Below are 21,149 nucleotides of genomic sequence, written 5' to 3'. Positions count from 1 at the left end.
CTAGTGCTGTTTTAAATAAATTACCCATGCCTTAAAGCGCATAGTGTGTCATAGTTTGTCCTGTTGAAACTTGGGCAATGTTCACAATCTTCATTAACAGGCTCGCCAAGATGTTCAATCCATTTATTTGTACAACAGAATGGGGCAGTACAGTCTTGAGCTTTATAACTGATCGGCACACAGTTGTAGTATAGTGTGAGGGTTGAACACAGCACGTAGTATCGCTAACAAGTAACTGATCCAGAGTCAGCCTACTTAGACGTTATGTAACACACACAGTATGATATGGCCTTACAGAAGTCATGTGACGTATACAGTATATGATCTTGCCTTTACATGGCAACTGCTTTGCGTTCACTTGGCATTGACCAACACACAAACAGTTTGTTACAGTTAAAGAGTGCAATATTCTAAGACTCCAACAACAAAAAACCAGCGTATTAAAATAGAAATTTGCATACATGGGTGGGAGGATGGAGTTCTTTACCATAGGAAAGAGATTTTGGCAAATAAATCTTGGTTAATATGAGTATGTTTTCCTTTCACAAAGGAAAAGCTGTACAGCAATGGAGGTGGTGTTGCCAGTAAGTAACAGAACGGAGAATGCATTATAGATGCAACAGCGTCGAAGTTGCCTTATCTTAATTCAGTCATCAATGCTTGCGTGGGTGGAGACGTACATCATGGGAGCACAACAGAAAACGGGTAAACACTCCCTCAGCCCTGACAGACACAGACAAACATACAGGTGCACAGTGCAGGAACAGAGCTATGCAGAGGATCGTGCCACTCCTAAAAGTTAACGGGTAGAAATACTGTCACGTCATTAGCAATGTATAGCTAAGATGTCAGGTCAGGATTACGTTAAGCTTGGTGCCGGTTAAAATGTCATATGACTGCTTTTCAATTTCCTGTTAATGTCCCAATTACTGACACACCTTATTTCCAATCCACCACAATGAAACAAAAACTTTCAAAAAATTCAGATCCTGTCCAAAATCAAACCCTGATATGTGATGCTGTGCTTAATTTCTCTCGTCAGCTGCCTTGTGCGGTCCTGATTCTTCTCTGTGTGTGCTGAGATCTCTGCATCAGTTTAACTCAGGAAAAATATTGTAACTTCTGACACCTGACTCTCGTGAGCTCTGCGATTCCTTCGATGGCTGAGGGAAGATTTAGTTCTTTAATGTGGCAGTCCTGAGCACAGCCCTGGACACTGACCCAACACAACTCTTTCACAACACACACCCAGAATTAACCACTTTTTCCCAACCATGATTATCTCCATAACCACAACTTCCTTACAGCAGACGGATATCTGTGCCTAATAGTCTGCAAATCTTCAGTTATACTTTTTTTTGTTTTTTTTCTTTTATTAATTCCTTGCCCCATACTGATATAGTTTTGCTTTGGTTAGTCCTTGCGCATGTATAGGCGGGTTGTGGGCCCAGTGGAGCGTGCGTCTCCCTGGTAAGTCCCTGACCTTCGACTAGGCATTCTGCATCTCCTTGCCAATTTTGTAACTTAGGATCTTATTCCAGTCGATCTTAGTGCGTGTGACAGGCAGCTGGCGACGCAGGGCCTTAAAGGTGGTGTCAGACATGGTCTGGTAGTTCTCACTGATTGCAGTCTGAGGGAAAAAAGCGGGAGGACAAATATTAAGTATAATATTTTTTACATAATTGTATTCCAAAATGTTCATGTATCTTTATGTATGTGTCGATAAAAGTAACATCCTTTATTTTAAACACTAGTATAACATGTAGTAGATAAAAGGTAGCTTACCTGGTAGTCATTTTCCGCATTCTCAATAATATCAACAAATTCCTTGGCTGTCTGGGTTTCATTCTGTTTCAAAAAAACACACATATAGTCATCACCTTTTATCCTGCTGATAGAGATCGATAACCTCCTCTTTATTTACAGCCAGTCTTTAACTTTAAAAGCAACACAAGGATTATACCACTGCTAAAAGACTGCTGTGTACTCACAGTCACTGGTATTGATTCCTCGACCTCCTTATGGCTAACCAGCTGCACATTCCCATCTTCATAGTAGTGCACCTGGAGACAGAGAGGAACTCCATTAGTACGCTGTAGTTTTTGAGAAATATTTCTCCTTGACTTTTCATTCACGCAGATGGCCGCACTGAATTTAATTCACCTGGATTTTCAACACTCCCACCACCTGAGCAGTGGACTGACCGATGGTAAGCTTCCACTCTGACCTACAGCGACCATTCCTGTGTTAGAGACAGAAAGAGAAGCCTTATGGTACAAACAGACAGAAGCATCAGGACGCATACCAGAACTCAAAGACCTATTATTTCACCACTTATAAAAGAAATATATGTGAGACTGTTCAATTATAAATTTGTGATAAAGCTGTATTATAAAAATTAGCCACAAATCCTAACATATATACATAAACATATATGCTTTTAAAGATCTGTTTGAAGGGAGGTCACTATACCAGAAGTTTTTGGGTTGAAACTGATGTCCTTCAATGCAGGCTATGATCGTCTGCTGACCATCAACCGTTTTCCCATATACCTGCAACACACAGATAGTATGGGCAAGCATGGGTATGGGTAAAATGCAGTCTATATTGCTTACATTACTTTTTTACCACATTTTTGTGTGTCTCACCGTGCAGACTCCAGTAGGGTAGTGCTCTTTGACATAGGCACAAAGGGAGGTATCGCAGGCATCTCTCCAGCTTCTCAAGGCCGCCTCTCCTTCATATGGCTGCACATCGCTCACCTCTTTTCTTAGGTGGTCGAAGCGAAACGCCAAACGGTTGCGGGGGTCCAGGAAGCGTCCCTGACCCAAGTCACCGTGCTCTGTGATCAGGACCTGTCAATAGAGGAGAGTGAAAGATTGAAAAAGGCTGGCTTGGACACTTGCTCCTCTGGAATGAATAGGAAAGACTTAAGGATGAAACATACCGGCTCCTCGTAGCCCTCTAGTTTGGCAGGAGTAAACTGATCCATGTTGTACTGGGCAAAGGAGCTGGACAAACAGAATGGGCACAAAGGTATTGTAGGCATTCATAACATGACACCAAAATGTTTTCAATAAATATTTTCCATTGACCATTTGAAAGAGTTGAGAGTTGAGAATATTCCCCCCATACAGTACAGAGGCTTGTGTATTTCGGGCTGAGTAATTTATGAGCATCTGAATTTCTGACGTTTGTCTTAATTGAGTGTTACTTACTGGGATGCCCCCTCCCTGAGGAGGTTGTCATTGTTGAGAAGAAGCCGCACATCTAGCGAAAAAAAATAAACCAATGTTTGTGCAACACTCTTATAAGACAAAACAAATACATAGCATTATCAGAGACAAATTATATTATATCATACTAAAGACAGCATCATCATCATGCACATCTTGTCATAATCAGCTACTGCTTACCATTGAAGACCTCATTGAACTCTCCCGGGGGGGCATGAGTCACAAAGTTGGCCGCTATGCGGACCTGTGGAAGCAAATTAAACGCTACTGATTAATTTATCTTTCATGATAATATAACTTTCTGTGCTACAAATAGGCTACAAAGAGAGACACTACAAAATATTAGTTCCCTCTTCAATCGGTAAAACAAAGCTGTGCTCAGACTTCCTCAAGTCTTCCTTTAAAAAGTCAACTGTTTTGCTTTGCAGATGTTTATCTTTTGAGTATATGTGACAATACACTTTATATTCTGAGACTAATTGAGTTGAACTTCAACTATTCATAGCTGAAGTTCAACTAAATCATTCTCAGAATATGTAGGTGTGTTCATGAACTATCAGATATTCTCAATAGATAACCTATTACACATCTACAGAATAAAGCATTGAATCTTAATGCATAAACTGTTGAAATGTTACAGTTACTCTATAAACTATCTGTAGGTGGACTATGCAAATGAACTGTTACCAAATTCACTACCTACTTTGTACTTTGTTAGTAATTTGGCATACAGTTGCAGCCTTATACACAGATGACATGATGCATTCTCAGTTTTGCAATGTCAATGATTCTTTATCCCATCATGAAGCCATTTAGACGTCTTGGTTTACATCTGTTCTGCTTAAACCAGATATGACTATTGTATCTCAATAAACAAGTCAATCAATTACAAAAATAGCAGCAAGGATGTTTTATGAAATAGACTAACGTGTAATTGTCATATTTCCATCAAAGCTTTTGTAATTTAGCGGGAAATGAAAGAGACATCAAGACACTGCTTTATGAACACGGAGTGGACACTGCCTTAGACAAGACATATCTAGACTATGTGTCATGTCGCTGTAAAATCATGCCATCAATTTGCCCTCAATTTTCCCGTTGACCCTCGATGAACCTTTAATCCTAAATATCTTTCATAGTCATCGAGAGCAAGTCGCCGTTCTTATTTTTAACTTTGAAACCACCCTGATTAAGTTCAGACTATAGTCTTAAATGGTAAAAGGAAAATTCAAGTAGCAGATCTGTGATTCATAATAATCTGAGCCTCCAACTGGTAATGTGTCCAGCTGCCACTGGTAGGGTGTCACTATCAGGCTCCATCTAAACTGTAGGCACCCATACCCTGATCCCAAGCCATGTGAGGCTAACAAGTATTTGAGCTGCAACTGTATCTGTTTGACCCAGAAATCCAAAGCAAAGTAACGTTAGCCGCTAATGTTAGCTAACATTACATGCGAGAAATACGTAGACCCCCACTGTAATTACTGCACACTGGCATTGACACTGCAACGCGACTAATGGAAAGGGGCGTCAAAACTTTTATTTTTCGTTAATTTAGCTAACGTTACAACCACTAACAAGTTTTCAGTGCAAGTGTCCAATGATTTAACCCCTCAACCAGCCTTTGATTTCGCCGCTAGCCAACTAAAAGCTTTTACTAGCATTGGCTAGTTAGCTAACGGTAGCTTAAAAACACTAGTTTATCTCATTTCGATACGTGACCAAAAACTGGCGTTCCGTTTAGAAAACTTGACCGTTAATTCACGTTAACACTTAAGACGGTTGGCTCCCTGCAAATGAAAGAAAATGGCGTTGAGCAAAGAATAATATAGTCTGCAAACCTTCTCTTCATCTGACAGCGGCTCCTCAAAGTCAGCCATCTTGGCTCTTTGTGACCCCACCTACCCCAGCTGACTGACAGAGGCAGTGCGCTAGTTGACATTCACACAGAAGAAACAGAATTAATACAAGCCGCAAAGTAATTTTAAAATATGTTATGGTGCTTCTACATAGAACGCAACACACTCTAAATAATAACTTTGCATAAGCGCAATGTAAAATAGTATAAATATTATGGTTTACAACACAGGAGGGTGTTAAAGGCACTGTTGTTTTATTCGTCTACAACTTCCTGTTGGGTGCTGCGGAGGTGATACGCCTTCAAAATAAAAGCATATGCATCTGTTACTGCTATTAATAAACTGTGTTATCTGGTGGAAAATGTCCCATATTGTCTGGCACGTGATGTGGATTGCTGCATGTGATGTAAGTATTATTATTTAGCATTATTTATCGATAAATTCCCGTTTTTGGGCAAATTCAGTAACTGCTTATCAGGGGTTTTATTTTATTTGTTGAGCTGTAACAGGAAGCCGCAACAGGTCCCAACCATTTATTTTTAGTCAGCGTTTATACCGGAGCACACTCCTCCATTGTGCTTCCAACTGCTTGACAGTTGCAGACTAGCGACACACACCGTCCTCACCATGGAGTCACAGGTATGATTAGACTTAATTACGTATTCTTTGCCTCTGAACTGATAACATGCCTTACAGAAATAAACCTCATGTAAGTGTATAGCTGGCGTTAATTACGCTGTCATTATTTTTGATAATAGCTCAATTAACGTTAGCCTGTTTTCAAGTCAAGCTAGCAAACTGACTCTGGTTCGGTTGTTTGCCTTCAGCTGCTACAGGAAGTTCCTGGCCAAATTAAATCTGCCAAGCACTGCTAAAAACAAACGAGCTAGCTCGCTTGGTTGCTTTGTTCATCGCAGTAGCAGTCGCTTGATTAGGTTTCATACTGGAGTCGGTTGTTAATAAACTGACTTCTATTATTTTTAGTAAACTGTGTTAACTATGCAAACTTGTTTGACGTGCTAGCTTCCCTAGCTAAGAAATGAATAGGGCATTGTTCGCCGCTGGACAGTTTGTATCACTGAAACGTGGTGTGAGTTATTCTGCTGCGTGTTGTCAGGTGATGACCAGCCCTGAGGAAATTGCCAGGCTCTACAGAGAACTCAGCCTCTTTCCTTCTTTAAGCAGAGCAGATGTGGGACCTGTCATCACCTCTCAGTATGGAGGCAAATACAGCAACATCTACACAGGTAGACTCAGACGGTGCCACACTGAGATTATCAGATCTCTGTCTGTTCATTGATATTGATGGTGTTATGTTTATTTTTGCAGAATGGAGCCAGCGTGATCTGGACAGGAATGAGAATGTCAAGTTTTGCCGACAGTACATTGTGTTCCACGATGACAAGTCGGTGGTCTACTCTGGAGCCTCAGGGAACTGCACTGAGATCAAGGGAGAGTATGTAAACATTTTGTAATTAGACGCCATCATAGATTGTCTCCCACTGAGCAAACTGAAGAGTGTCTCATCAATATGTTTTGTCCTGTCAGGGTGCTAAGTAAGGATTCCCCTTCCGGCGAAATGAAGGCTGTTGTCAGAGAGTGTACAATCAAAGGAGAGGACAAACAGTTCCTGGAGGTGTGTTGCTGTCTTTCTGTCTCAGACTCACTCCCATAACTTGATACTTTTAATTGCCCCCTGTGTGGTGTTCATCTGTGTCTCTGCTCTGCTTCGTTTTCCATTTGCAGCCTGTTTAATACCTCATGTGACGATGCATTTTGAACCTAACATCTTTGACTTCTCTCCTCTCCTGACCTCTTTGTGACCCTGCAGATCTGGAGCAAAAACATCAAGATGAAGAGCATCAATCTAACAGCCTTGAAGAAGCATGGCAAAGTCTATGAAGATGGTGAGTCAACTGTAAAAGGATATTTTGCCAATTTTCAACCAGGTCTGTGTCATTGCAGTGTGGGGAGTTGTCCGCCAGCCAAAATCCACCAATACGAAATGACATGTTTCTCAGCATCCTGCAGATTTTGTCTCACAGCACAGGCTGGGAGTTCACAGCTCTGTCAGCACTGGGAGGGGCCAAACACTGTTCATTTTCACATACCACGATGACACAGACCTGGCTGGAAATGGGAAAAGTGTCCCTTTAAAATATGCATGTTTTTTTTCAACCAGTTTCTTTGAAACTTTGCCAGTCCAGGTGTTAATCACACTGTGTTTTGCATCCTTAGATCAGTTTGGCTGCTTGGTTTGGTCCCACTCAGAGACCCACCTCTTGTATGTGGCAGAAAAGAAGAGATCTAAGGCAGAGTCCTTCTTCCAGGTCTGTCAGCAAAACTGCATTTGAGGTTAAATCAGCACTGAATCACACAGGGCTGCATAGGCTGAAAATTTTGAACGTGAAGATTCTCCCAGATGTCATTGCTGGAATTGTGGTCAGTACTGCACAGAGCATAGCAAACTGTAAGTCAAGGCAACTTTACCTATATAGATTTAAAAAAAAATTGCCTCAGGGGACTTTAACATCTGTCCAGCATGTGATCAATCAATCAATCAATCTTTATTTATAAAGCACTTTTCATACAAAAATGTAGCACAAAGTGCTTTACATGGTTAGAAGAAATGCCCCTCCCATACACCCCCACATACACACCCACCCACACCCACCCACCCACAAACACAGTCATTATGTAGACATAAAAACATGTGATACCCTCCATCCTTAGACCCTTGATTCACACAAAAAAAACTAATAAAAAAAAACATTAAGTAGCTACACTGTGCACTTATTGTCTTGTTGTTTAGTGTTAGTTCATGTTACTAGTTATTTATTCTTTATCTCCATAAGTAATTGTTAGAAATTAAAAGTAAAGCTTTAAAGGTATAGTTTCAAATCTTTTGAAGCGGGGCTGTATGAGGAACTTATCCATGGTCGGTGAATTACCTACAGTACGTTACAGTCAGCACGCTCCAGTTTGGAGAAGCAGGCAAGAGTTCTGCCATGAAACCTAAACAATGTACTGAATCTAAACGTATTTAGCCATTTAAAAGAAGTCCCACCCTAAGAAAATATCAAGAGGAATTTAAGTATACGCTATATTCAATATATTTTCACTGCTTTACCTTGCTGCAAACGGCCCTTCCAACAGGTGAACCGTTAACAGCTTCAGTTCCCATTTATGCTGTCATCACAGCCACCAGACTCCATCGACAAAACAATTATTTTATCTCACTGAACACAAGAGCTGTTGGTCGAGCACTGACTTGATCAGTTAGTTTGTTTGTGTTGATTTGTGACTTTAGTGAATCCGAACGTACCCTTTTAAATGCCAAAGTCACACACAAAAAAACCCCAACTGATCGAGACAGCAGTAGACCAGCAGCTCCTGTGTTCATCAATGTTAAATTACTCTTTTTCTCAATGGAATCTAGCTTTAAAAAGAGTGTTCTCACGGCTTTAGGTCCCCACTGGAAGTTGCTGACATCAAGGTAAAATGGTGAAAGTGTTCTTAATATAGCTTACACTTGATAATGATTTTTTTAGGTCGCTAAAATACGTTTTGTTGGTGACCCCTCCGCAGCAGCACAATGCTTAGCTTAGCTTAGCTTAGCTTAGTAGCAAAACACCTGTTTTATCCAAACGGATTGACAGACATCTGCTGTAGATAATGCATTGACTATGGATAAGCACCTCCAAACTATGACTTTACATAAGTGCTGGATGATACAAACTTATCTAGGCAGTGGACTAACAGCTTCAGCAGGTTTACACTCCAGACACACTCACCAAACCAGATCAAATATATCTCAAAGGTTGTTGCACACCCTTTTAAGGAAGCTTATCACTCAATCATAAAAAACTGCAACCAGGTGCATTTTGTGAATAGTTTCATTTTAAATGCACCACAGGTATTTTCCATTTCCTTTTAGAAGCCCTATGTGATTCAGTGTTGATTGACCATTTACCTTAGATGGATAGGATTAATGCAATGACTTGGTTAGACTACTGGGTCGTAACGTGTCATTCTATGTCTCATTATTTTTTGTAGACTGAATCATCAGAGTTGTCTCCAATTGGGGACGAGGAGGAGACCATCAGAGCTGAGAAAAAGGAGTCTGTAAAAGTGAATGCAATGAATACCTTTGAGACACACAAAAAAAATCACTATTCAAAGGTGTAATTTAACGTTCTTATATTGCATTTCACTCAGTCTAAAGTTGTAGTGTTTTTGCTTTTTTATTCCTGCAGGGGGAGCAGTTTGTCTTCCATGAGGACTGGGGAGAGGTAATGGTTGGTAAGAGCTGTCCAGTGCTGTGTGTTTTGGACATCGAGGGTGACAACGTTTCTGTGTTGGAGGGAGTGCCTGAATATATCTCACCTGGACAGGTTGGTACAGCAGTTAGTGCTGTGATGCATGTTTTTTGTGCACTTTCAGTGTGCTCACACCCTCTTACGTCTGCTCTTGCTCTCTCTTTGTCCTTTTGTTACTTTGTCTCTGCAGGCATTTTGGGCTCCAGGTGACACAGGCGTGGTGTTTGTAGGCTGGTGGCATGAGCCTTTCAGACTTGGCCTCAAGTACTGCCCCAACAGGAGGTGATTACTGTTCACACTGATCGAGGAGAAGACCTAACACAAGTCTCCCCTGTAAAGCTCATAGTACTAATACTGCAAGGTATCCATGTCTCCCTTTTTTCTGTCAGGTCATCTTTGTTCTATGTGGACCTTACTGGTGGTAAATGTGGTAAGTGAATGCTTCTCTTCTGTTGTATTTATTTTATATTTTAAACTAGCATAGCCACACCAATCAGCCACAACATTAAGACCATTGATCATCTCTTGAAAATGCAGTGTTCTGCTGTGACACCTTGGGCCCAAGCATTCATGCGGATGCCACTTGACACGCACCACACACTCAAACACCATTGCAGATCAACGCCACACCACAAAAACTGCTCAGAACTGACCCAAGGAACTTGAAAAAGAGCTCAAAGCATCAACCTGGCCTCCAAATTCCCCAGGCCTCCTTATATAGGACTTGGCTCAGTCCTGTTGAGGCATGGACACAGGACCTCTGGGGGTGTTCTGTTGTGTCTGGCACGAGGGCGTTGGCGGCAGATGCTTTGAGTCCTGTGGGTTGCGAGGTGGGGGACCGACACGTTCCATGGGTGCTCCATCAGATCGGGATCGGGGGAGTTTTGAGGCCAGGTCGATGCTTTGAGCTCTTTGTCATGTTTGTTTCACTTACTGTTGTCTCATGTGCCGTTTGCCATGGTCTGCAACGGTATTTGGGTGGGTGATACCATGTCAAGTGGCATCAACGTATGCAAGGATCCGAGGTTTCCCACACAATGTTTTTTTTTTTTTTTTTATCTGTCAGTGGTTTTAATGCTGTGGCTGACCTGTGTAGACCAGTGTTCATGTGTATCGTGTTTGTTTGTTGTGCCCCACAGAGCAGCTGACATCAGGCACCAGTGCAGTGTGCTCCCCCAGGCTGAGCCCAGACCAGTGTCGGATTGTCTACCTTGAATTTTCTGTCTTTGGACCACACATGCACTGCAGCAGGCTCTGTATGGTAAGACAGAATGGAGCCTCTTTTTCTACAAAGGACACATCTACTTTCCCTTCCACATTTACACTTTGCACCATCTTTGTGGTATAGATTTGTTGAAACAGAAATTAGTTAGATATATTTGTGCTCACACGCTTTCCTCTGTGCTTCCTATTCTATTCCTAGTATGACTGGTATACCAAGAAGACCTCAGTGGTGGTGGATGTGGTGAAGAGACCAGGAGATGGTAAGGAATACTTGGTGGTCACACCATTGCACTTTTTCCATTACATGTCAAACTTAGTTGTGACCGTGTGTGTCTGTGTGAATTTCCAGATGGCTTTACGGGTATCTACAGCTCGCAGTTGTCCCCTCGGTGCTGGTCAGTTGATAGTCAGCGTATTATCATTGCTTGTCCTCAGCGCAGCCGCAAGGTACAGTCAAATTCAGGGGAATGTCTTGCTATTAAAATAAAAATTAGACAATAATGGGTGACACTTTTCTGGTAAATGTATAGTTTCCAAATAAAAAGGTATTTAGACTTGGAATATTTTAATTATTCTTTACTTGGGGAGAAAAAGCTGTTATTGTCTCTCTCTTGTAGGACCTATTGATGGTGGATACGAGCACCGGGAGCATCACCTCTCTGACTTCAAGTGAGTGACTGACAAATGTATCAGCCTTGGGGATATTCACTTCAGGGTTTTCACAGTTTTGTGTACTGATGCTTGGTGTTGCCAGTCTGTAATAGGTGATTTGTTTACCGAATCAGTGTTGTGTGCTTGAACATGTTTACTTCAACCTGCGTCTAATGACGTTCTTTGTTCGCCTGTAGAGTCTGATGTTGGTAACTGGTGTCTGCTGAATATTGAGAGGGATCTGATGGTGGTCAGCTGCTCCTCTCCAAACTGCCCTCCAAGTCTGGTAGGATCAGTGGTCTTTATTTGAATAGTCACATTTTAATATATATATATATATTGCACACTAAATATGGTGTTGCATTGACCTTATGTCTGTGTCACCTATTGCAATCTGTGCAGAGGGTGGGTTTCCTTCCAGCCAGGGATTCTCTGGAGGAAGTAGTGTGGATTACTTTGGAAGACTCTCAGGTGTTGCCAGATATTGATTGGCAGATCTTGACTTTCACCCCTCCACCAGAGCAGGACAACAGTCAATACCGTAAGAGTGACAAATTTTCGTTTTAGTTAGTTGGTTTTAGAGTTCGAACAGAGGGACTTAAAATTCAGTATTTTCCTGTTTTCGTCAAATGGTCGAATGCATGCAGTAGTAGGTAGGTAGTAACTGTAACTGTAAAATGACAGGCAGAGATTGAATAGAGTTTGCAGGAGGAGGCGTCTGAGGTGACTGGTTTCTTTCATGTCGGGAAGAATAATTTTAGTAATAAGTTTAGTGAGGGTTTGAAAAGCGTTTGCTGCATAGAAAACAACGTATGCAATCTTAATAGGACTAACAAATGTATCTTTATTCCAGCCGGCCTCGACTTTGAAGCTTTGCTGATCAAACCAAAGGAGATTAAAGATGGAGTGAAGCTGCCTCTCATTGTCACTCCTCATGGTTGGTTGCTCTCATCATTGTTCTGAAGTCATTATTTGTTTTGTAGTGCAAACATAATGAACACTTAGGCAGTGTAACATAATTATTAATTGTTGCGCAGTATGAAGTTAATGTATTATACCCCCAAAAAAGCTCAATTGATATTAGAAATGTTCCACATCGACAGAATCTACAAATAAATTCAGCACTGATTAATAGCACTCGATTGAATCTGTGTATTTGTTTCTGTTCAGTCAAGAGCTGCTGCTACAGATAAGATTTGCAATGCCAACAGTGGTTGCTATGACGACAGTGCCCGTAGTGGCAAACTGTTTAATCATACTCTCAAAATCAAGATTGGTCTTCAATAACAGTCCTGAGATGTGTCACATATTTTGATTCTGCAAGCAGTATGGTTTTTTGTGGCATTTATGCCTCACGTCGCTGAGTACATGTAGACGCAGGTAGCTTTTGATACAAACTGTCAATCTGTGTTTTACATAACTTGTGTCTTTCACACAGGGGGTCCTCACTCAGTGTTTGTGGCTGAGTGGTCTCTGTCCGCATCTGTGCTGTGCAGGATGGGCTTTGCTACACTGCTGGGTATGTTTATATGTCACTGAGAAGTGGTTTCCTTAGCCTCTTTAAGACGCTTCACATTTTTCCCTATCTTGTGAACATTTAAAGAGCTCTCATGTACTTCACAGGCATAATCAATCATGACGTGGTGTTGCCTGATACATTTATCAGAGAGAAATTACTTCCGCAGCAAAACTATTCCACTTAAGGGACTGCTGATGACTTCAAGTGTGCCTGCTTGAAACTTTTAGCCTAGTTGTCATGAATTGTGAGGCCATACTTGACGCTCTACGGCCTGTAGTATGTGCAATTTCACCTACACCAGGGCCATTCAACTACAAATTCAACTAGGCCAGATTTTAAAACCAGAAAATGTGGATGGGCCAGACATTTTCAGCAGGAGGCAACCTGTTGAAAAGTTTTTTTAGTCACATACCAGACCAAGGAACATCACATAATGCAAAACAGAATTAAAAAGAGCAATCAATGCAAAGAAGCATAACAAGTGACATTTACAGTAACTAATAACACACTCTCTCTCTACTGGCATCTCCCACTTCCTTCTTTCTCTCTCACACACGCACACACACTCACGCATGCACACACGTCAATTCCTGACAGTTTCCTTTAAGTGTCAAGTTTTCAGGAGTATACACAGGATATAGTTTTATACTGTCTATGGCAGCAACAGAGTCACTATATTAACTCAAAGATATCTCACTGGAAACAAATCCAACATGTTAATAAAATGAATATTCCTCCTGACATCACAATACTGAGTAACATTACTGTATGTAAGCATGAGGAACAGATACCAGTGTCAATCATTCATCCTGCTCTCTGCCCCCCTTCTACTGAGGAGACTCGCTGTCTGCAGGTCAGCTGCCTCAGCTACATTTTTAGATAGTGGCAAATGAAGTTAAACAGACTACGTACAGACAGGGTTTTTTTAGTTTGTTTTTAACAATTTGCAATTGGTCCCGCTTGCGCAATGTGCTTGTTTCAACTGCGATTGTAAACCATAACGCGGTGAATGAGAGACTGCGGACAGGGCAGATTGAAATATGGCTTTCTACATGCTGAACACGTGTTTTGCTTTTTACAGGCGAAGGTTTTATTGCTCTTACTTTTGGTAACAAGCGTATTTGTCATCAACTAGAGTAATCTTGAAGTTGTACTCCCTTCATCTGCACTGCTGTCTCTGTTTTGTCTGCATGTGTGTGGAGGAGGTCAGCATGTAGAATGCAGGAGAGAGGCTGCAGCATGATGATGCATGAAACCAAAAAAGTAACGATGAAAGAACCGGTGACAGTGGAGGATATTAATACTACGGCCTTGATTAATTTTGCCCCAAGCTGTTTAATACTGAGTTAGTACCAATCCCTAGCAGGGCCACTCGGAGGTTGCTTCTGGGCCAGATGTGGTCTTCGCCACTCAACTGTTGAGCATGACTGAATTAATAAATGCTATAAAGGCTACAAAAAGCATGTTTTCTTTCAAGATATTTTTGCCCAGGTCTCACCTGTTTGTCTTAAGCTCACTTTGATCATTTCCCGGGTACTGTCAGGTTTAATAAATTTCAAGTTCAAGATCCAATTCAAACATTTCTTATTGTAAATTTGCTATATATGTATAATCAAAATGCTGTTTGCCTCTCACCTAGTATTAATGCCATACAATTTAAGAGCTAAAAGAAAGCTAAATTGGAATAATAATAATACAATAAAAACAATATATACAAGTAAAAATAGAAATAAAACTAAGCAGTATATATATGTTGTATACATCACAATATCCAGCTCTGATACAGAGATGTTAATGTGTTTTAGTTTGTGTCTTTTCTTTACTCAGTGAACTATCGTGGCTCTATTGGGTACGGCCAGGACAATATCCTCTCATTACCTGGCAACGTTGGCACCCAGGACGTCAAAGATGTTCAAGTAAGATTAAAACATTGACAGAGTAACAAATGCTGTTTTTAAAATAACGATTATCAGGTTTTTTTAAGTTAGTTTGAAGAGGTATCTTTTGCTCCTGCTGGTATACATGACCTCCAGTGTGACTTTATGAATATATCTTGTTTATACTTTTGATTTAATTGGTTTCTGCATTTAGCTTAGGAGTTGCCATAGTTTCTGTTTGAGTCATGGCTCATGAAAGCAATAGTTTTTTGGGTTTTTTTTTTGTTCTTTTCACTCTCCCAACTTCTGACGTTCACGTGTCTTGCTTTCTTCTCCATCACAAATGTTCCCTAACAGTTTTCCCCTGTATTTCTTCCTGCCAGTTTGCTGTTGAAAGTGTTCTCAAAGGCGACGAGCTCGACACACAGAAAGTTGCAGTGTCTGGGGGCTCCCATGGTGGTTTCCTGGCCTTTCATCTGATTGGCCAGTACCCGGGGTTCTACAAGGCATGTGCGGCTCGCAACCCCGTCACCAATTTGGCCTCTATGGTCAGCACCACAGACATCCCAGACTGGTAAATATTAGTATGCACATTCTCACATTGTTGCCCACACTTGTTTACTCTTTTTTGGTCTGTCAGTCACGCACAACCAGTCTTTGTTGTTTCATATCATTTGTACCCCTGACACTCCACTCTGACAGCAGTGAGTGGGATAAAGGGCATATGTTTGCCTTACTGTCGGGAAAGGAAGTGTTCAATAATGCACACCAACACTGCAGGAACAAAAGACCTCAAAGCCATTCAGTGAGGTTTTTTTTTTTGACTTCCTGTTCATGTTTGATTGCGGTTTTTGCAGGTGCATGTTCGAGGCTGGCTACGACTACAGTACAGACTGTCTACCTGACCCTGCTGTTTGGGAACAGATGCTAAACAAGTCCCCAATTAAACACATCACACAGGTATTTTTGTGTTTGTCCTATGACCGTGCATGTGTGCATGTCACTTTGTTGGTGTTGTTACACAATAGTAACCCCAGATTATCTCTCATTTAGGTACAGACACCAGTGTTGCTTGCCTTAGGGGAAGATGACAGGCGTGTACCCAGCCAGCAAGGAATTGAATATTATAGAGCTCTAAAAGCGAAGCAGGTTCCAGTCCGGTAAGCAGCTTGTCTGAGTAACACGTCACGTTGGTTACGTCATATATTCAATGCACAACGCCGCTTTTATTGTTTAATAACTAGTGCTCTGATGTGTGTTGTTTAGGTTGCTGTGGTACCCAGGGAATAATCACTCTCTCTCCAAGGTGGATGCCGAGTCTGATGGCTTTATGAACGTGGCTCTGTGGATAATTCAACACTTGTATCAGTGATGGTAAATATCAGATAAATACAAGGCGGTATGCCATTGCTGTTGTAGGATACTACTGTGTGTAAGGGATGTTGTGCTCCTGTTTTCAGGGCAGTGTGAGGTCCAAGCCAAAGCCAAAGCATTAAAAGTGCTCTTCAACCTTTACTTGTAATCTATCTGTGGCTATGGCGGTTGCCACAACTACTTCCAAAAAGTGGATGGGGGAACAGTATGTTAACACAGCACTTGGATAAAAGTAGTTTTGATTCGTCAGAAATACATGGATGAACACATAAAATAAAGGGCTTTTCAGTGTGTAAGTTGTGTTTGTTTGACAAAGGAGAATTTATTTCATAATAAATCTTTTCTCTGTTCACTGTTACGGTTGGTTTTTTTAAAAAAAATTAATGCTCTTTTAATTTCATGGATTTCATGATACAGTGCACTTAATAAAGTGATTGTGAAAACACTACCAATGTGCGTTGAATGTTTGGATACCTGAGTGTTTTGTTCAGATTGAAAAAGATTTGTGAAGCAGGTGAAGAAGTGGAATATTACTTCCTCATACCTTTTCTGTTGAATAATTGTCAGGGGAAGAAATAAGGAAGTCAAATCATAAGTTTGTCCACCAATAGATAAAAACCCCTTTTCTCTCTGCCCTTTCTGTCTCTACAGCCAGAAAAGGAAAGCATCGAGTCATTTTGACACTTCAAATACATTAACGCAGTTGTTTTCCAGACAATACTTTTGAAGAAATCTTTTTTTAACTCAGTTTGAGGTGATCTCTGTATTTGCCACCCTTTATGATTTTGACTTAGATCATATGATTTGCATCACGTTGTTGTATATATGACCACATGCTTTCACTTCTGCATACAAGGATCCAGTTTCTCGTCACTGCAGCGACTTTCAGACACTATTTAATCTTCCCTCTCCCCACCTGGACTAAAGATCGCTTCATCTGGCTCTTGATGTGAATGTTAGGATACATGCTCTACCTGTCATGGTAAGTAGGATAACATTTTATACTGCAGTCCAAACTGTACTACCTGTCACTGTTAGGAAATGATGTGCATGCTATACTCTCTATTATATGGACAGAAATGGCCAATTGGAATCGCTTGAAAAAGCTAAAGTAATCTCTTCAGTAGTTTGCGGCTGTTTTAACAGTATGTGATATTGGTGAAAATATACTGAATGTGCTTAATTTTGTTTCTTTTGTCTGCTTAGACTTCATCTTCTCAATCATAAGAAACAACTGATTTGATTTTTTTTGTTTTCAGGCTATGCTGAAAAGTATCCTCATCCTTTGCCAGTTTCTGCCATTAGTGATGACCATAAATACCATCTTTTTTCCATGTGACACTGATAAGAATACCACCGAAGTAGACTGTTCCGACAGATCACTCAAGCGTGTCCCCTCCATCAAGTCTACCACAGTAGAGTCACTCGATTTAAGTCGAACAAAGATCCAGTATGTGGGAGTACGTGCTTTCTCAGGCGTCCCAAACCTTCACACTCTGAAAATGATAGGGAATTGTCAACCGGGTCAGCTGAGATCTTTGGAGGACCGCTTATGCAAACTGGAGATACATCATGATGCATTCAAGTGTCTATCAAAGCTGAATTTTTTGAATCTGTCAGGAAACAGCCTCATCTCTATTCCTCAGTTACCTGAAAACCTGACGGTCCTTGACCTACGGAATAATCGCATCTTCCAAATTAACCAGCCTTTAAACACTCCTCACCTCAAAGAGCTCTACCTCACCAAGAACTGCTTTTATGCAAACCCTTGCGGCCAGTCCTTTTACATCGACGAGAGCGTTTTCAGAGAGCTCTCTGAACTCAAAAGCCTTACCTTAGGGTATAATAATTTCACAGCTATCCCTAAAGGGTTGCCACTCTCACTGGAACGTTTGGATTTAAGAGAGAATACAATCACAGAGGTCTTGGATGGAGCATTTGCCAACTTGACTCTCCTCAAGTATTTGAATTTGGAGTGGAATTGCCAGCGTTGTGACCATGCAGCCAGGCCCTGCTTTCCTTGCCCAAAAAATAAACCCCTACAACTACATTCAAACTCATTCTGTGCTGAGAACAGCTCAATCACCTTCCTAAGCTTGAGAGGAAACTCTCTGAGAACATTTCCAACGGGTATTTTCCAACCTTTAAAGAATTTAAAGGGTTTGGACCTCTCTGACAACCTCCTGGCACATGCTTTGCATAATGGCACCTTCTTTGCAGAGCTGGAAGGTCTCACTTGGATTAGCCTTATCTATAACTACGAACCATTGACGACATTTCCGAAACTGAGACTCTCCCCACATATTGGCAAAATGACTCATCTTCGTTATCTTCTTCTAAGTGGTAACTTTTTCCATGAGCTCTCCAGCGAGAGCTTCAATACTTTGTCCAAACTTCAGAACCTAAGGACACTAGAACTAAGAATGAATTTCATCAATACTTTTAACTTGACATCTCTGAAACGGTTACCGTTTCTTACTGATATTGACCTCTCCCAAAACATGCTTAATTTCCTTCCGTGCTGCTCGGGTCCGTCAGCTGAGTTTGTGGCACAGGAAAGCTGTCAGAACCAGAACTTGTTTACACATGATTTTTCTAACCCACACGTTATGTCAATAGATCGAAAAGCTACATCTGGTAATGATATCTGGGAATCCAACCAATCAAACAGGCTGGAAATGGGGGAGGACAATGTGTTACAATTTAAATCATTATTGGACTTTAAAAACAATTTCTGCAGCCGTAAACTTACATTTGACCTGTCTCAAAATGACATTCTGTCTCTAAACAAAGAGGTGTTTGTAGGCATGGAAGATGTTGTTTGTTTAGACCTTTCCTTCAATTACATGAGCCAGGCATTAAAGGGTGGTCTGTTTGCTAGCATGAAAAAATTAGTTTTTCTTAATTTGTCATACAATAGACTTGATTTTTATTATAGAGAAGCTTTCAGTGAGCTTAATTCCACTCTGAAAGTTTTAGACGTTGGCAACAATGAATTTCACTTTAAAATGAAGGGCATGGGTCATCGATTTGAGTTCCTTCAAAATCTGACAAACCTGGAAGTTCTCAGCCTGGCAAACAACAACATTGGGGTGCGAATAGATCAACAGTTGATCAGCGGCTCTCTGAAGTACCTCTACTTCTATGGGAATAACCTGGACATCATGTGGATGTCTGATAACAACAGGTACACTCAGTTCTTCCAAAACCTGACAGCCCTCACCTACCTTGACATCTCTGACAATAATCTGATGTCAATCTCACCAGAAGTGTTTTGCAACTTCCCAGAAAGCCTTGAGACCCTTATTATCAGCGACAATCAGCTGAAGTATTTCCCGTGGCAAAACATCTCAGTGCTTAGCAATTTATGTCATCTGAATCTCAGTCAAAACAAACTCTATTACTTGCCTAATAAGGTCATAGGATTTGGAGCAAATTTTTCTCTCTTGGACCTCAGTCACAATCGCTTTAGTGTTATTCCTGAGATGTTCTTCAGTAAGGCGGAATCCCTACGGTACCTGTATCTCAGCCACAATCAGATCAAAGTATTAAGCCGTCAGTTTCTCCCTGCCCCCTTTAAAGATGGTAGTGCCCTGCAGAAACTCACCCTGCATGCCAACCCCTTTAAATGCGACTGTAATACATCTTGGTTTGCGGACTTTCTGCGTAATACTTCGATACAGATTCCTTATCTCACCACACATATACACTGTGATTACCCAGAGTCCCAGCAGGGCGTGAGCATACTGTCTATGGACCAGCATTCCTGCCAGGACATATATGGTAGCTTAGCGTTCCTCATCTGTTCCTTCTTGGCTGTGACGTTCACTGTTCTGCCCCTACTGAAGCATCTCTACGGCTGGGATCTGTGGTATTGCTTACAGGTACTTTGGGCAGGACATAAGGGCTACTCACAGCTGGCTGGTAGTGATTCGCAACACCACTATGATGCTTTTGTGGTGTTTGACACCAGTAACCAGGCTGTGAGGGACTGGGTCTACAATGAGTTAACTGTCAATCTGGAGAATTCAGGGCACAGGAGGTTTTGTCTCTGTTTGGAGGAGAGGGACTGGGTTCCTGGGGTCTCATGTATCGACAATCTGCATAACGCCGTGTACAGCAGTGTGAAGACGGTGTTTGTGCTGTCCAGCGGTGCCACCGGTGGTGAGACAGTGAACGGTGTGATCCGTCAGGCTTTCTTCATGGTGCAGCAGCGACTTCTGGACGAGAAGGTGAGTAAAATTGAACTTTTTATTCTCACATGCATTTTGTGGGTGTGATTCATATCCCGTTGTAGCCATGTTTTCACAACACAAAATGATCTCTGTGTCCATTTAAGGTGGATGCAGCTATGCTGGTTCTTTTGGATGAGATGTTTCCCAAACTGAAGTACCTACAGCTGAGGAAACGGCTGTGCAAAAAGTCTGTGTTGTCCTGGCCGAGAAACCCAAGGGCCCAACCCCTTTTCTGGAACCGAATGAGAATGGCATTGTCATCAGATAACCTCAAATTCTATGACAATAACATGAGTGAAAGTTTCATCTGACTTTCTTTTAACTGCTGATAGAGAGCACATTTTGACAATTGTATCATATACGTAAGTAATGATACTTGGTTGATGTTTTTAATATGCACCGTTTTTATAGATTAAGATATCACCAGTCTTTCGTGTTCTGTAAATATTTTACTTTTCAAGATTGTGTTCTGTTGTTTTCTGTTGTTTTCTGTTTTTTCTTTGATACTTGTTTGCTTTGCCCGGGAAAGGTCATGTCGCTATTGTGGGCTACAAAGTTAATTAAGACACTGTATATTGTACATAGACATTGAGACATTCATAGTAGGCTACATAAATAAACTTGACTTGATTTCACTTGAGTTGCTTGATTTCATGAGTATTACAAATGAATACTGTAGTGTGCTTGGATAGAAAACCCCCCCACCCCCAGTATGGAAATTTCACTTCTCTTTTGTTAGATGTCGAGAGGAAATGAAACTGATTACTATTTCTTGCAGGTCAGGGACAACTAACGACTGCTATCTGCTGCATTCGTGCAAAGTAAGAAGCCACCTGCCTTTTCTCTAGAAATTTA

At 41.2% G+C, this 21,149-nt stretch overlaps 3 protein-coding genes across 5 annotated transcripts; 2 read left to right on the top strand and 1 right to left on the bottom strand.

Annotated features, from left to right (window-relative positions):
- Nucleotides 1-109: 109 nt before the first annotated feature.
- capza1b (capping actin protein of muscle Z-line subunit alpha 1b) lies at nt 110-5,312 on the bottom strand. Its single transcript, XM_050065587.1, has 10 exons — nt 5,078-5,312; nt 3,417-3,480; nt 3,219-3,270; nt 2,948-3,011; nt 2,649-2,855; nt 2,473-2,552; nt 2,164-2,242; nt 1,992-2,063; nt 1,786-1,848; nt 110-1,630 (listed from the first exon to the last, which is right to left on the bottom strand). The coding sequence occupies exons 1-10, from the start codon at nt 5,114-5,116 to the stop codon at nt 1,490-1,492; spliced, it is 861 nt and encodes a 286-aa protein (XP_049921544.1). The 5' UTR covers nt 5,117-5,312; the 3' UTR covers nt 110-1,489.
- A 339-nt stretch (nt 5,313-5,651) lies between these two features.
- apeh (acylaminoacyl-peptide hydrolase) lies at nt 5,652-17,032 on the top strand. Of its 3 annotated transcripts, none has more exons than XM_050065580.1 (24): nt 5,652-5,734; nt 6,213-6,342; nt 6,425-6,551; nt 6,644-6,731; nt 6,927-7,002; nt 7,334-7,425; nt 9,152-9,226; nt 9,352-9,489; nt 9,605-9,696; nt 9,804-9,844; nt 10,554-10,675; nt 10,838-10,898; nt 10,988-11,085; nt 11,256-11,307; nt 11,487-11,575; nt 11,692-11,830; nt 12,143-12,226; nt 12,728-12,808; nt 14,636-14,724; nt 15,069-15,259; nt 15,543-15,645; nt 15,739-15,845; nt 15,952-16,059; nt 16,916-17,032. In XM_050065580.1, exons 1-23 carry the CDS (start codon nt 5,723-5,725, stop codon nt 16,055-16,057), a joined length of 2,193 nt encoding a protein of 730 aa, XP_049921537.1. In that variant the 5' UTR covers nt 5,652-5,722; the 3' UTR covers nt 16,058-16,059; nt 16,916-17,032. The 3 variants fall into 3 exon arrangements, with proteins under 3 accessions (XP_049921537.1, XP_049921536.1, XP_049921535.1); XM_050065579.1 differs by lacking the exon at nt 16,916-17,032 and adding an exon at nt 16,146-16,348; XM_050065578.1 differs by lacking the exon at nt 16,916-17,032 and having other exon boundaries at nt 15,952-16,348.
- tlr9 (toll-like receptor 9) lies at nt 16,915-20,909 on the top strand. The gene is made up of 3 exons (XM_050065577.1): nt 16,915-17,041; nt 17,319-20,291; nt 20,399-20,909. The coding sequence occupies exons 1-3, from the start codon at nt 17,039-17,041 to the stop codon at nt 20,603-20,605; spliced, it is 3,183 nt and encodes a 1,060-aa protein (XP_049921534.1). The 5' UTR covers nt 16,915-17,038; the 3' UTR covers nt 20,606-20,909.
- Nucleotides 20,910-21,149: the final 240 nt, after the last annotated feature.

The sequence above is a fragment of the Epinephelus moara genome, chromosome 16 (assembly GCF_006386435.1).
Source record: "Epinephelus moara isolate mb chromosome 16, YSFRI_EMoa_1.0, whole genome shotgun sequence".
Lineage (NCBI taxonomy): Eukaryota > Metazoa > Chordata > Actinopteri > Perciformes > Serranidae > Epinephelus > Epinephelus moara.
The sequence above is the reverse complement of the archived record's forward strand: the minus strand, read 5'-3'. Positions and strand labels throughout refer to the sequence as shown.